The sequence below is a fragment of the Nicotiana sylvestris genome, chromosome 1, assembly GCF_000393655.2.
Source record: "Nicotiana sylvestris chromosome 1, ASM39365v2, whole genome shotgun sequence".
NCBI lineage: Eukaryota > Viridiplantae > Streptophyta > Magnoliopsida > Solanales > Solanaceae > Nicotiana > Nicotiana sylvestris.
The window spans coordinates 66,983,033-66,999,704 of record NC_091057.1 but is presented as its reverse complement, the minus strand read 5'-3'; the positions used below and the strand labels follow the sequence as shown (position 1 = coordinate 66,999,704).

Below are 16,672 nucleotides of genomic sequence, written 5' to 3'. Positions count from 1 at the left end.
TTCTCACACATTTATATTCTTAAATATTTTCTTAGTTATTGTTTAATAATTGGGTATATTTTAATATTACACAAAAAATTGATAAAAAAATATATTATTTGAGTCGGAAAATAGTTCAAATATAATATTAAAGTATATTACCGTGGGAGTATTTTTTGCCCCTCAATTTCGACTCTTTATGCGATCCATTTAATATTAATGTTATATTTTTTGGTATTGGACATTATTGAGTGATAATGTATTGCCAATACGAAGGATTCTTATGAAATTAATTTTATTAAACCTTCTTACATATTTTAAGTAAGTATTTAGTAGACCAAAATTTATTAATTTTAAATATTAAAAATTAGCGTAGAAGGTATTGTAGTCCAAAAAAATAAGTTATTGCAGTTATATCCTTTCTCTATTAGTTCTTTCGTTTAATATTTTAGGGCTACTTTGGTATATTAATATTGTATTTATGATTTTATAATAATATAGGCTCTCTATTTTCTAAATGGATTTGGAGTACATTCTCAAGTTAAATTAGTAATAGGACATTATAATACGTTTTCAAATTAAATTATTAATAGAAATTTTTAAGAAGTATATTCTAAAAGTAATAGGATTACATGACTAAAGACATTTACTTGTTCAATTTTATATGAACTAGACAACCCGAAAGTAGTTATACTAATAGAATTCCTAACGTGTAGTATTATGTCCTAAAACTGATAGGATTATGAGGCTAATATCTAGAATTTCGGTTATGTCCTTTTAATATGAGTTATTATACTTAATATTATATGGTTATTTTTGTAAACCGACATATTATGTTACTTATAATTCGGACATGACATTAGCTTTGAGTCACGATGTAATTTTTAAGAATGTTTTATTTACTTACTATATTTCAAAATACATGAAAATAAAAATAAGTAAGGATAGATTAATCTCGGTATGTGCATTGTGTATGTACCCCATCAATAACTATTCAATGTTGAAAATTCACGTAAATTTTACATAAAACAACGTGTTTGATTTATGATATGAAAAGTAAATAAATGTTTTTGTAAGTGTTAAATGTTGATTCTATTTAAATAATTAAAGATAGAAAAAATCATGAAGATCAAACAACAAATAAAATAAAATAATCTTAAAACTAATTTTAATTAAAATTGACATAAAATGCAATTACAACTTTTATGAAGGAACTGTATTTTGTTCAAAGTAAAAAAAAACATTCCTTCAATTTATAATATGAATAAAGAAGGTAAAATATATATACTATTATTAGATTTTAAAACGTTGAGTCAAAGTGGACTCTTGAATTTATAATCTTTCGATTTTTTTAAATCCAAATTTTTTCAAAGCTTTCCATACGTATTTAGACCATTCTCTCTTTAAGTTCTTCCAATACAGGGTTAAATTTAATGTTTTTATTTATGAATTCTTACCTAGTTCAATAAGGAAATATTTAATAACCAAAAATTAGTTAATTTTAAAGTCCTAAATATTAACATGTAGTATTATGTCCTACAACTAATAGGATTATAAGGCTAATATCTAGAATTTCGGTTATGTCCTTTTATTATGAGTTATTATATTTAATATTATAAGGTTATTTTTGTAAACCGACATTGTATTCATGCTTTTATAATAATATATATATATAATACTAAAATTCTTATAATTAAGACGTACGCAGTTAAATGTCTATCTTTATTAAGTTGTGTGCAATTTTGTAATACAAATAATATGTCAAAAGTAGTATCTATATTTTAGTTATACTTACTTGAGTTAATTGCAACATTTTCATAACCTCAAAGCACAACAGGATGAGGTCTAGTTAAATAATAAAAAGAAGAAAAATAAAGAAGTCCTTTTGCCCACACCATTTCACCCACACTCCTAAATTACATTGTATACCGCCTAAACTTTACCCACTCTCCTAAATTACACAGAACTCCTGCGCCTTTTCAGCTTCTTCTGCCGACGATCACAATATGCTAAATCCTTTCCATTATTTTTCCCAACTGAAAGATTATCTCAAACCAGTCTCTCACAAGCTATTGTTTGGATGCTTCTCAATTCCACAATCCATTCGGCTAAGTGGTAAGTATTTTTTATCAATCTAATTTTTCAGTATATTGTAGATATGTTGAAAGCTTGTGCTCATTATGATTGGGATTTGAGGCCTAATTTGATTATTAATATTCATTTTTTACTATCTAAAGATTTTTAGAAATCAATAGATGCTACTGTAATCTTTTTACATTATCAGGAAAGAAAGTTTGTCAGAAAAAATGACTTCAAATCGTGAGTGGATGTACAAAAGGTTAACGAGACGTTTGTGTAATCCAGAATTCGTTGGTGTTGAGCAATTTATTGAGTTTGTAAAGAATCATCGGGAAGGGAGGGATGGTGAGAGACTAAGGTGCCCATGTAACCGAAAAAAGTGTCAGAATAGAAATTTTGAAGATGTTCTTACGGTCCACGAACATTTATTGTGCGACGGCTTTGTACCTGGATATTATATATGGTACTTGCATGGAGAAAATAAGGTTACTAGAAATATAGTTCAACATGAAGAGATGCAAAATTGGGATCAGACTATGATTACTACATCAGTAAATGTGGGTGCAATTGATTAGCCTAGATCACCTACTTCATACCATAGAATGGTCCTTGACGCCGCTGGCCCCTCATTCAATCCGAATGATATGGATGAATTACCAAATCCTGATGCGCAGAAATTTTATGATATGATTGATTCTACAAATCAAGAGGTGTGGCCTGGCTGTGAAACACATTCTCAATTGTCAGCTGTTACACGTTTATTGCATATCAAGTTTGAACACCATCTATCTGATAGATGTTCTGATGACATTTGTCAATATGTGAATGAGATGATTCCTCCTGATAAACTAATGCCAAAAAATTTCTATGAAGCTAAGAAGTTAATGCAGGGAATGAACATGCCAGTAGAAAAAATTCACAGTTGTATCAATGCCTGTATGATTTATTGGGGAGAAGACAGTGAACTTAGCCATTGCAAGTTTTGTCGTCATCCCAGGTACAAGCCTACTAGGCAAATATCTAATTCAAAGAGAAATCTTGTACCATTCAAACAGATGTACTACTTTTCCCTCAATCCACGGTTGCAACGCTTATATGCTTCCAACATGACTGATGCACATATGCGATGGCATGCCGAGCATGAAGTTGAGGAAGGTGTGATATGTCATTGTTCAGATGCACCCGCATGGAAACACTTTGATAAGATGCATCCATCTTTTGCAGCTGAAAGTCATAATGTCAGATTGGTGCTATGCACACATGGTTTTCAACCATTTGGACAAGCAGGTCAACAATATTCATCTTGGCCAATAGTTGTGACACCATACAACTTGCCACCTTGGATGTGTATGAAAGAGTCCTATTTGTTTTTGTCAGTTATATTTCATGGGCCGAAGAACCCTAAGCAAAAACTTGATGTTTTCTTGCAACCTTTGATTGCAGAACTAAAAAATCTGTGGAGTATAGGTGAGGACACATATGATATCTCTAAGAAGCAAAATTTTAACATGCGAGCTGCTTTGATGTAGACAATTAGTGATTTTCCTGCATATTCGATGTTGTCTGGATGGGGTACTGCGGGTAGGCTAGCATGTCCATATTGTAGGGAGAATACAAATGCTTTTACTTTGACAAAAGGTGGCAAACAATCCTGGTTTGACAATCATCGTAAGTTCCTTCCACTGGATCATCCATACATAACTAATAGAAATTCATTTAGAAAGAATAAAGTAGTCACAACGCATCCTCCCCCGATACAGTCAGGTGATGATATATTGAAGGAGATAAATGAATTGGGGTTAAAAAAAGGTAATAGAGCTTGGGGCTGATATTGTTAATGGCAAAATTAGCAAGTTTTCTGGTTGGAAGAAAAGAAGCATATTTTGGGATTTACCGTATTGGAGTACAAATCTCATTCGGCACAATCTAGATGTTATGAACATCGAGAAAACTTTTTCGAGAATGTGTTCAACACAGTGCTAGATGTAGATAGTAAAACAAAAGATAATCCCAAATCTAGAGAAGACTTGAAAGAGTTCTGTCGACGGCTTGAATTACATGCTGTTGGTGACGAATATCCGAAAGCTTGTTACACACTAGACAAGAAGTCATAAAAAGTGTTGTGTGAATGGGTGGAGAATTTGAAATTTTCAGATGGATATGTCTCAAATATGGGAAGGAGTGTGGACATGAAAAAACATAAATTGTTTGGTATGAAAAGCCACGATTGTCATGTATTAATGCAAAGATTGGTCCCTATTGCGTTTCGTGAGCTATTACCACCAAAAGTTTGGGAACCACTTGCTGAGATGAGCCTTTTCTTTAGGGATCTCACTTCTACAGCAATTTGGGAAGAGGATATGGTCAGACTTGAACAAGAAATACCTGAAATACTTTATAAATTGGAGCGTATATTCCCTTCCAGCTTCTTTGATTAAATGGAACATCTCCCCGTGCATCTTGCTTACGAAGCAAAGATAGCAGGTCCGGTGCAATATCGATGGATGTACCCATTTGAGAGGTAAAATTTCATTGATATTAAGTCAAGCACTTCATTTTCATCATCATGAATGACTCACAATTTGAGCTTATATGTTATTTCCAGAAACCTTCGAAAATTGAAAAATAATGTTCGAAATAAGGCACAAGTTGAAGGATTCATATGCAATGCGTATTTAGTTGAGGAAGCTTCATCTTTTTGTTCACACTACTTCGAACCTCATGCTTACACAAGGCATAGGAAAGTTCCACGGAATGATGATGGTGGTACAAGGGAAAAGGATGAACACGATGGTAATCTTTCTATATTTACCTATCCAGGTAAGGCATTTGGGAGATGTAAACCAAGATATATGACTGAAGAAGAACTTGATGCAACTCATATTTATGTTTTATTAAATTGCCCAGAAGTACACCCATATATTGAGTAAGACTTCAAGCTTTTGTTTTCATTTGTAGATTAGCAAAATCATCAAAACACTTAATATATAATTTTCTTAGATGTGATTCAAAGGATTTTTATTGACTCCCTTCGTCAAAATTTCCCACAAATTACGGAGAAGGAAGTGGATAGGAAACTTGATGAAGATTTTGCATCATGGTTTAAAAGATATGTGAGTACTTATACAATATCCTTCCACTTATACTTACCTCACTTATGAGAAACTCTAATTATTTTTCTTTTAAGGCACGAGTCCACATAGATAATCAGTTCATCAAGGCCCTTGCAGAAGGTCCGTGTCGAACAACGCAACCATAGACCGGTTATATTGTCAACGGCTTTAAATTTCACTCTAAAAACCGCAGTTCTTCTAGAGCATCTAATAACAGCGGTGCATGCATAAAAGGAACTAGTTATAGTGCAGATGATAGTGACTACTATGGTGTGCTAACTGATATCCTTGAATTGGAGTACAAGGGTAGTGAGTATATAAAGAGAACTGTTTTATTCAAGTGCGAGTGGTTTGATCCCACACCAAAGGCAGGAAAAAAAAATGAAGATTCACCCACAATATAAACTTGTGGATATCAACCATGAAAAGAAATTAAAGAAGTATGAACCATTTGTTTTGGCAATGCAAGCGGCTCAAGTGTATTATACAGCTTATCCTAGCTTACGACGTGATAAGAGTGACTGGTGGGCTGTGTGCAAAATAAAAGCATGGGGTATTGTGGACATGCCTCCATCATCTTCACAGTCAACTCCGACAGATGGTGTTGAGCCATTCCAATCCGAAGAAGATGGTTTAACATTTGGTGTGGTACCTGACAATGAAACTGTTCTCCTAAATGATCCAAATGGTGAATTCATAAACATAAGAGACGAAGATAATGATTTATGATGAGGTAGAACTTCATGTTGAATTTGGGTCGGATGAAGATGAGGATGAGGATAATGAGGATGAAGCGCCATATGATGAAAATGACAGTGAATAGAGTCAAAGTGCTTCAATCTCTTCAACTATAGAGTCTGAATGAATGAAACATAGTATATAATTTATTTTTATTACTATTTGATTTTACATTTTCTGAGAAAAAAGTTCCTGGATTTCAGATTTTATGGTTTCTTATTTTTTTTTTTAAATTTAAGTATTTGTATTTAATAGCTCTTTTCGCTTGCTTGTTTGACCGGTTACCATCAATCTCATTTTGTGAGGAGTAGTAGTTGTATTTTGCAAATGCGGTAAGAAATACTTATGAAATTGTTTGTCTTTTTAATCTGCCATGTCTAGATTAATACTTGTATGCCTTAATTTTTTCAGAGCATTCTGTTCTTGGATTAATATATCAATTAATTACTATTGGAATAATATATCAATTAACTACTTATTATCGTATCCAATTAGATTTGATCATAATTCATTAATTATGTATTTGTTCATCTACATATGACTTTGGAATTGCAGATATGGCACCTAGGGGAGGTGGAGCGCATAGATATGCTGAAAACAGGAATGCAAACACACTGAGATCTCCTGAGATGTTGAGTCCCACATCTAATCAGTCGCCATTATCACCTGAACCTCCAGTTATAGAAACATCGCATTCGGATGCAGCTATAAACAGATCCTTACCATATTCAACTTCTGATCTTGGTACACCTAGAGATGAAATCCAAACAACAAGTTCGTCAAACACAATTGGTGGTAACCGTATCCCAATTACAATCGTCCTTGGAGGGTAAGAGTACAAGTGTCATCTATTTATATTTATTTATTTATTTTTATTTGTGCTTATCTGGTGTGTACTAGTGCATCTTTGTGAAGTTATGCAAAGTTATACCTGATTGTTTAGCATCTAAAAAGATAGATACATATTTAGACTATTGGGACAGACATGTTGAGGCAGAATTTGTTATAGTATGCCAGTTAGCGAAATCTTTTTTATCTTTTTTATATGGTACGTAGGACAAGCACTTCAAATGAACATGTCATTTGATTTTCTACTCTAACAGCAGGGTGCTCTTATCCAAAACACTAGAGAAAGCAGGAAAGTTCTTATCTTTTTCAATATGACTAGACAATGACTCTAGATGAATATGCTCATGGAATCGTCTTATAGAGGAAAACTTTTCTATTTTATTTTATATGAAGTAAGACTTGGTCTTATTAGGAAAAGTTTTGGAATAATGTATATGATTTGCCAATATGAGAGCATTAATGTGGTCTTCGTTGCATACCAAAATCTTAATTCCTACATATTAACTCTAGTTAGGAGGTAACAACTCATTTACTGCAGTACTTGTATAAAATAAAGATATTACTTACACTTCACACAAAAAATATAAATTGGTTCATAAGAAGATGGGCAGAAGAATGTCCCTTTTGATCATTATTAAACATCGCATAAGTAATTCACGTTATTTCTCAAATGCTTCTTGAAAGAATATGAAATATTTAAATGAAATAGAGTAATAAAATAATTCATTTCTTATTTACTCAAGTTTGGACCCGAGCAATCAAATCGCTCGGTCTGTCACAAAAATCTTGAAGGAGAAACTGGATCATGAAGGACATAATTGGAAGTCTGTTACACCAGAGACAAAAGATTTCTATTGGGAAGAGTTTAAGGTAAAGTTATAGTACTAATTATCATTTTAATAATGGAATTTATACATTTTAATTTCTATTGTATCGATATTGTGTTTTATCTGTTCTGTGCGCATTCCAGAAAACACTGGTTTGGGGCTTCTAACATCTCTGATTTGATTAATACTAGGGTGGGTAGCCAAACAAAATCTAGTTAGTAGTCTTTAATGTTGAGATGTATAGGAGATATCAGATAATTATGATGAACTAATAAATAAATGCATTAGAAGTATGCTTTAGTTGGCTAGGGAGAATGCAGTTCTTTGCATTGTTAGTTTCTAGACAGATAATTTCAGTAATCCGACCTAAAATGTGGGAGAAATCATGATATCGTGAATGAACTCCTAATTATTTCATCTACTGCTATTAATTCTATCGGAAGTAGACTGTTATCCATCTCTTACATCTTTGAGAAACCTTGTAATCATGATTAAGTCCTTATAGTTTGTCATATTGGTGCTTTTTTCTTCAGAATATCCTTCTGCTGAGTACATATGTGATACATTTATCAGAATTTCACGATACTTGAATTCCTCTCATTGCAATATTTTATTTTTGTTGTATAATTAGGGAAAAATAATCATAATCCTTATATATAACAGTTTTTATAACGTCCAAGACTTCTTAGTTTTAGTGCTTTTATGCTGCTATAAATATCTACACATCAGTAATACAAGATAAAAGGATGAAAAATAGAAAACTTAATACCTTAATATTATACTACTTAGTTTCCCTTGCTGCCAAATGTACAAATGTCATGAAGTAACTACTGCATGAATTATTTTAAGATCTCATATTTCCTTCAACTTCCGGAATATACATATGTTGAATTGTATAGGTTCTGGTCCAAGCATCGTCATTTATCAAGTACCTTGACAGAGCAATTCTTGGACTGCTATGTCTTGCGGCACCAATGTCCGAGAAGAACTAGGGGAAATTTATAATGACCACAATAGTAAAGATGGAATAAGCATAAACTTTTGGTTCCATATATTGATAATAATTATGTCTCCCAAAGGTTTTTGCTATCTTGAGGGATCACAGTTCTTTCTTAGTATTTGGTTGGTGATCTTTGTTTTTAACTTGATTTCTAAATCAGTAATTCTTTTTCTTTAGCTAGGCTAGAAGATCCTTCTCATTCCTTTTAGATATTTGAAGCTATTCTTTTTTTTTCAAATAAGATCGATAATATTTGGAGTTTCCTTTATCTTTCTTGAGCCGATGATCTACTATACTGGGTAAGTTGTTGTTGTTGTTATCAATATCTTGTGTTATTTTTCATTTGATCTTCTCAAACAGAAACGATTTCAATAGGACACTGCAATTGAAGGTTTCATAAAGGATAAGTCTATGAGCAAATGTGCAGAACGATACAAGGGTATATTATCTGAATCAAGAGCTTGTGAGAAGAAGCGCAAACATATTCCAGAATCTATTTGGGAGAGCTGGAAGCCTCACTGGGAGACTGAGGCTTTTAAAGTCAAGTCTGTGCAATGCTCAAGGAATTGACTAAGTGAAAAAGGTGGTGAAGGGTCTGGTCCCTCACGCCATACAGGAGGCTCCAGAGCTCACCGAGAACATGCAAGACTAATATTGTGCATATGCCCTTCTGAGAGCCCTCCAAATGTAGCTTCTAAAGTCAGTCAGGAGCGTGGCCAAAGAACTGGGCAGTGGCTTTCCTCTAAGATGCAGTAAATGTGAGTCCCTATTTTCTTTATGGAAAAATGGCAGAAACATAGTGGCTTGGACATGATTGTGTATTCTGAGCATATGCCCTCTGAGATTGAGGGCACAGATAGCCCTAAGTATTTTTTATTTACTCATAGTTCCATGCTTATGCCTACTAGCTGATATTCATGGGAGTGAGTATCATGTGCTAATACTACCCAATGAAATTGTATCAAATGGTAAGGCATGGATATAATATCTTTCCCTACAAAAAAGAACACAATGTTAATATAAACAAGACCCACCATGTTCTCCTTCCTAAGGATTTGAACAAGGCAGGTATGTATGGTTATCTCCCCGCTCCACTGTGTTCACCTTCTCCTCCCCTTTCAATCTCTTGCAACTCTTATCCTTAAGTATGAGCATTGAAGTTTATCGTTATTCACAATCCTTTTCCTGTATTGTCCAGTTGTGCAAAAGAATCACACTCCATAGGACCTACATCAAGAGCATTATTAGCTAAGTTATCAGCCAGTTTGTTGTCTTCGCGATACATATGCGTTATGACAGTGTTACACTCCTATAACAGCTTCCTTATTTCCTCCACATGCTCTATAATTCCCCATGGAGTACTCCACCTTCCTTCAATGACATTTTTCAATAGCATAGAATCTGTTTGCACCCAAATAGGAGATAGCAACTAAGCTTTACAATACCTTAGTGCATGAAGGATAGCTACTGCCTATGCTTCTGTGTTTGTAGTTTCATGAATCTCCTGCCCATGTACATAAATAATATCCTCTAATGCATCTTGTATACAGTAACCAATTGAACTCTTGCCTGGGTTCCTTCTCGTAGCACCATCAGTATTCAATTTTAGCCATCCTTCTCTAGGAAACTCCTAGATGATTTAAAAATCTGCACATATAAGCTGTATAACATGTTACTGTTGAAAATTATTACTTCTTTATCTGAAAGTATACCAAATTGATGACGAACAAGTAATGCAATTTGTAGGAAAAAATTATTGTGTACATCAAACAATTGTCTTTAAGGTGCTGTTATTGACATTTGAGTTTTCAGTTTTGTTGCCTTTATGACTCTGTTCTTGATGTTTTCTCTTTCAAAAGTTATTATTATAGAGTTTATATCATTTTTTTTGTTCAGGATGCCATAATGTCTAAAATTGCGTCTGCGTCTCAGCCTGAAGATGGGTCCAGTGAGCCTCATGAAGTTGATTACTCACAAATTTATTTGGAGGAAGTCGGTGTTAAGAAGACACGCATTTATGGTCTTGGTTCTCAAGCTCCTTTATATGGGCATGTTTAGGGTTGTGCACGGATCGGATTGGGTCGGATTTAGCATATTTCGGATTCGGATTTCGGATTTCGGATTCTGAAAAGGGCAATCCGAATCCGATCCGAATTAACATTGGATTGGATCGGATTTTAAACTTTGGATCGGATAATTTTTCGGATTGTCGGATCGGATTGTCACAAAATTTTTCAACAATTTAAAGTTCATTCGGTGTCTCTATCTCATCTTCCATCTACCAAAACAAACAAAAAAATCAAAATAAAATCAAAAGTTGAAGAATAGAACATGAAATAGACATAAAAGACAGAAGAGAAGAGAAGAGAGGCGGAAGAAAGAGACATAAAATCAAAGTAAAATCGGAAGTTTGAGTCATTGAGACTCTTTTAGTCTTCACTGAAGAGAAGAGAGGTGCAAGAGAGGCGGAAAAATCTAAGTGAGTGAGGGGGTGTGTGAAAAATGAATAAGCATAACCCTAAAATTTTAGTGTGTATTTATATAGGTACATATAATTTCGGATATCGGATCGGATCGGATTAAAATCATACCAATCCGAATCCAATCCGAAAATCCGAAATTTCATAAAACACAATCCGTATCCAATCCGAAAATCCGAAATTTGAAATCCGAAAATCCGAAATAGAGTGGATCGGATCGGATTTCGGATATCCGATCCAAATGCACAGCCCTAGGCATGTTGGTGCATCCTCCAGTTCGATATCTCCACTTCAAGATATAGACTTTAATGTTCGGGTGAATGAATGTGTCAGACATTGTTTGCAAGAAATTAAGGAAAAGATGAAGCATGAGATGAGAGAAGAGATTAGACAAGAAATGAGAGAAGAAATGCGAGAAGAATTGCGTGAAGAAATGAGACACGAAATGCAACAAAAGGTGCGTGATCAAGTTGATCAACTACTCCAAAATCGTCTGTCGGTCCTCATAGGTGGCTTACCTACACCGCCTTCTCGTAGACATGATTCGTCGTCAAATGACACGATTTAGATTTATTTTAGCTTCTTTTATGTTAGACACGTCTTGGATTCTTGGATTCTGCTTTCAACTTCATGATAGATATTATTATTATTTATAAAGTTCTAGTATGTTTTTTGTTTTGTTTAATATTTGTAATAGTTGGTAACACATTTACAATTTGTTAGTAAATTTTATGACGAATTACTAACGTAAATTTTAAAAATAAATAACCATATTTGCTAACGAATTTGAAATTTACTTGTAAATTACCAACAATTTCTTAAACAGAACTTTTCCATAGATAAAATTACCAACCGATTGCCAATGTACTTTTAAAAATATACTATCGGATTTACCAACCAAGTTGGTATCCATTAGTATAGTTGCTAACGGAATACAAACGAAATTTTTCTTGTTACTATATTTACCAACCATTTACAAACACAATTTAAATAATGAAAAACCAATTTACTAATTCATTTTCTATCTGTTAGTAAAGTTACTAACGAACTTCCAACCGAATTTTGGTTAGTAAATTTACCAACAAAAATCTTGGACTCAAGATTCAAAAATTACCAACAAATTTATTTGGTGTTTACTAACTGATTTTTAGTTTGTAATTTTACCAACAAATTCAAACTGGTTGGTAAGATTTACCATCGAGCCTTTTAGCAACGGATCAATATCCGTTGGTAATCTGTTAGTAACTCAAATTGCCAACCAATTTGATCAGTTTACCAACAAATTTTTTTGTTGGTAATTGAGAATTTTTTTGTAGTGGTTGTTATTGTTGTTGTTGTTGTACTTTATAGTACTTTGTATGTATAGAGGAAAGAACAACCCTAACTTTATGTGTTTTGTTGTCACGAACCGGCAGGATAAAAGTAGAAGGGGACTTCAGGGCTGCGAACGCCGAGCAATTGTACCTTAAATCTCCGTCAGATATCCGATTCGAGCAATCTATTGGCCGCAGTTGGGACCGACTCCAAAGTTTGCACAAGAAGTGTAGACTGTAGTATGAGTACAACCGATGTACTCTGTAAGTGTCGAGCCTAACGCTAAGGTGTGAGGTCACTTACAATAACCTATTCGCAGTATAATAATAACGGGAAAGAGATGCAGGAAAAGTAAAGCAGTTAATTGATGAAAATATACACAATCCTCGAAATCAGTAAAAACAAGAAACACCAATCCTCAGAATTTCGTATGAAAGCACCGAAGCCAACACAATAGAACAAAGGATACAAAACACACAACTTATTGCGGTGCGCAACCCGATCCCACCTTACAAACACAAGCCTCCCTTATTTCACCATATCAATATCAATAATAACAAGTAAAATACGTTGCGACGCGCAACCAGATCCCACCATATAATCAGAGTCAATATCAAAATCCTTCCTTATTTCACCATACCAAGCCTCCCTTATTCCACATGTTGCGGTGTGCAATCCGATCCTACCATATTAATATCAATTCTCCCTTATTCCTCATGTTGCGGCGTGAAATCCCGATCCATAAACAGAAATAATAAATAAAATAAGCTCAGTAACTCAAATCACAAGAATCTCTACGATCACATAATATGAAAGCAAATTCATAATGGAACCTCGTACAAATAAATGAGTGCTACAATTAACACAAAGCAACAAGACAGTCAAATATATGACAATTAAAGTGTACAAATAGGACAATTACAACAAGTAGCAATTAATCATGGGAGCATGGGAGAAACGAATATTTTAATATGAGGGAAATAAGTAGCAAATTAAGGCATAGGAAACAATTAAAGCATATAACAGGTAAGACATGGGATATCACAATTAATGAAAAGCGGGAAAACATGGAAACAAATATTTTGATGACGTAAATATACTCGTCACCTCGCATATACGCCGTTACACATGTAATTCATATAGCACATAGATTAAGGGTTCCTAATTTCCTCAAATCAAGGTTAGACCCAATACTTACCTCGCTCCGCAAGCAATCAAAGCTCAACCAGGGCTTTTCCTCTAAAATCCGCCTCCAAACCAATCGAATCTAACCAAAATCGACTCAATAACGTCAAATAATGCTAGGGAAATTAATTACAATATATAAGTTAAGATCTTTACACTTTTTCCAAAAACTCAAAAGTTAACCCCGGACCAGCTTGGTCAAAACCCAAGATTTGGACGAAAACCCAATTACCTATTCACCCCCGAGATCGATTATGTAATTATATTCAAAGTCCGACCTCGATTTGAGATCTAAATCCAAATTTTACAAAAATTCCTAATCTACCCAAATTCCTAACTTCTACTATGAAAATCCGAGAATTTGATGTTGAAAACTTATGAAATGTAATGGATAATTGAATGAAAGTAGATTAAAGTCGCTTACCAATGAATTTAGGAAGAAATTATGTTAAAAAAATCAGCTCTAGGGTGTTTAGGGTTGAGAGTTTGAAAGAAATGAGCTAAATTCCATTTTTCTCCTCTTTTATCCAGGTGCAGATGTCGCAATTGAACCTGGGATTCGCAATTGTGACCCTGCAAATGCGATAAAACCATTGCAATATTGAAGGACTCCCATCTCTGCTTTCATCACATTTGCGATGAAGTATTCGCAAATGCGAACTTGGACATGTCGCAAAAGCGACCCAGTGATCGCAATTGCGACCAACTCCCAAGCAAGGCCACCAACGCAAATGCAAACTCTTCAGACCACTATTCTCTTTGCAAATGCGAGCATGAAGCTTGCAAATGCGACCAATGTCTCACAAATGCGAGACCTGAGCACAGCAAAAATCTGATCTCTCCTGAACTCTTTGAAACGCGTGGAAAACTCACCGGAGCTCTCGGGGCTCCAAACCAAACATGCACACAAGTCCAAAATATCATACGAACTCACTCGCATGATAAAAAAACCAAAATAACGCCTAGAACTATGAATCAAACACCAAAATAAATGAAATTTTCAAAGAAACTTAAGAACTTCTAACTTTTTAACCAGACGCGCGAATCACATCAAATCAATTCTGTTTTGTACCAAATTTTGCAGATAAGTCATAAATACTAAAATGAACCTGTACCAAGTTTCGAAATCAAAATCCGAACCCGATAGAAATAAAGTCAAACTACGGTCAAACTTAAAAATTTGTTTTAAACCTTTTAAGTTGCTAGTTTTCAACAAATCATGTTAAATCAAGCTAGGGACTTCCGAATTTAATTCCGGACATACGTCCAAATTCCAAATCAAGATAAAGACCCACTAAGACTATTAAATACTGATTTGGGTCCGCTTACATTGATGGTAGTCAACTCAAATGAGTTTTAAGGTACGATTTCATATTTTCTATCAATTTTCTCATAAAAACTTTCCAAAAGAGGTCACGGAGGAGCTATTTAATGTCTCAAACACAGAAACAAAGGGTAAGACTATAAATGAGAGTCATCACATTTGTAGTGCTTCAAATTCTATTACGTGACAACAATCTGGTAGGCAAGATACGTGGGAATCGAATTTGAGTTTAGTTTCATGTGAATAGAAAAGGATTTTGCATATTTTTCGGTGTTTTTATTTATTGGAGACCTTATGTCTATGGTACATTTCGATAGTAGAGGGAGAAAACAAGCAGATATCTTTTCACTTGCCTCTCCTTAAAGAGAATCATGGTTATGTTTTCTAGGCTTGAAAAGGGTGTGCGATAGGTTTATGTTTTTCTTACCAGTTTTGCCACTTCTTCCCTTCCTTCCATATTTGGTTCTCATGGTTTGGGTTATGGTATAGTGGTATGGTTGTTGCTATTGGTTGTAGTGGATTTACTTAGTGAACAGCCATTGCGGCATTCACCCAGTTCATCTGTGGAGAAGGTGGAGGAGCTAAAAGGTTGATACTATTGGACAACTTTAGATGATTAACGTAGTTGTCCATAGTCATCTTCATCCCCTCGCCCATCATTTGGACTAAGTATGAGGAGTTGTGAATGATCAATATTATTTCTTGGTGAGGGTGGTCGACTGAGATTGGTGGTATTGAGAATATGAGCAGTATTTGGTGGACTAGTAGATTTATTGTTCGAGGAGGATGTGATTGAGGGAAAGTTTAGAATCTTGGAATCTGGATTTGTATTTGTTGAAGGATGAGCCTTCTCTAAGCAGAGAATAGTGGGAATCTTAGTATTTTAAGAACTTGAAAGGTTAATATTAAAATTGGAAGAAGACTGTAATGTCAATGCAGTGGATTCGGTATCTATTGGCATTCCATTATTATGGCTTAGTGTGTTATAGCTATCTTCTTTTAAGGGGGTTAATATTTGTTTACCATCACTCTTGTCTGGACTAGTTTTAGGAGGAGGTTGGGAAAGAAGTGGTGTTGCCCCTAGTTTTTTATGGTTAACCATGGTTATTTTAGGATTTGCGGTATAGTCTAATGTGTCAAATGATCATTCCTTAATATTGAAAGGCATGGACACGTGTGTGCTATGTGTCATGCCAAGGTTTCCTTGGCTCTTTGGAATTATCGATGGATTAACCAAATGATTTTTATTTGACATGGCAGTATTCTATTGAGGGGTATCCGTATTAGCTACTAAACCATAATTAATATTTTGAAATTTTCCTTGACTGATAGCTACAGCAGACTTTCCTTCTTTGATTCTGTGAGGAATTAATTTTTCCTCTGTACTTGTAGTTTTGGAGTTTCAAGATACTAAGTCCCTTAATTTTATTATTTGGAATTGTAGGGGCGTTAATAATGATGACTTTAGGAGAAACTTTAGAGCTCTTCTTGATTGCCATAAGCCAGCCGTCGTAGTTCTCCTTGAGACTAAGCAGGCTGACCATGATCAGTTAAGGGATCACTTCAATTTTACAAACATGATAGAGATGCCAGGAAATGGTAGGTTAGGAGGCACAGTGGTCATGTGGCAGAACAACATAATGACTCTTGATGAAGTAAATACTACTAGTCAGGAAGTTCACGCTATGATTAAGGTACAACAATATCCCAAGCCCTTGTTATTTTCGGTTATCTATGCTAGTAATAGTTTTCAAAATACACTTGTCTTGTCGGATAAACTGAAC

The 16,672-nt window shown here is 34.4% G+C and overlaps 1 protein-coding gene across 4 annotated transcripts; it reads left to right on the top strand.

Annotated features, from left to right (window-relative positions):
• Nucleotides 1-1,877: 1,877 nt before the first annotated feature.
• Nucleotides 1,878-11,261, top strand: LOC104213140 (uncharacterized). Of its 4 annotated transcripts, XM_070158662.1 has the most exons (7): nt 1,878-2,094; nt 2,264-4,579; nt 4,664-4,851; nt 6,465-6,738; nt 7,502-7,628; nt 8,961-9,343; nt 10,482-11,261. In XM_070158662.1, exons 2-6 carry the CDS (start codon nt 4,497-4,499, stop codon nt 9,153-9,155), a joined length of 867 nt encoding a protein of 288 aa, XP_070014763.1. In that variant the 5' UTR covers nt 1,878-2,094; nt 2,264-4,496; the 3' UTR covers nt 9,156-9,343; nt 10,482-11,261. The 4 variants fall into 4 exon arrangements, with proteins under 4 accessions (XP_070014763.1, XP_070014828.1, XP_070014796.1 ...); XM_070158727.1 differs by lacking the exon at nt 10,482-11,261 and having other exon boundaries at nt 8,946-9,100; XM_070158695.1 differs by lacking the exons at nt 2,264-4,579; nt 4,664-4,851.
• The last annotated feature ends 5,411 nt before the right edge of the window (nt 11,262-16,672 follow it).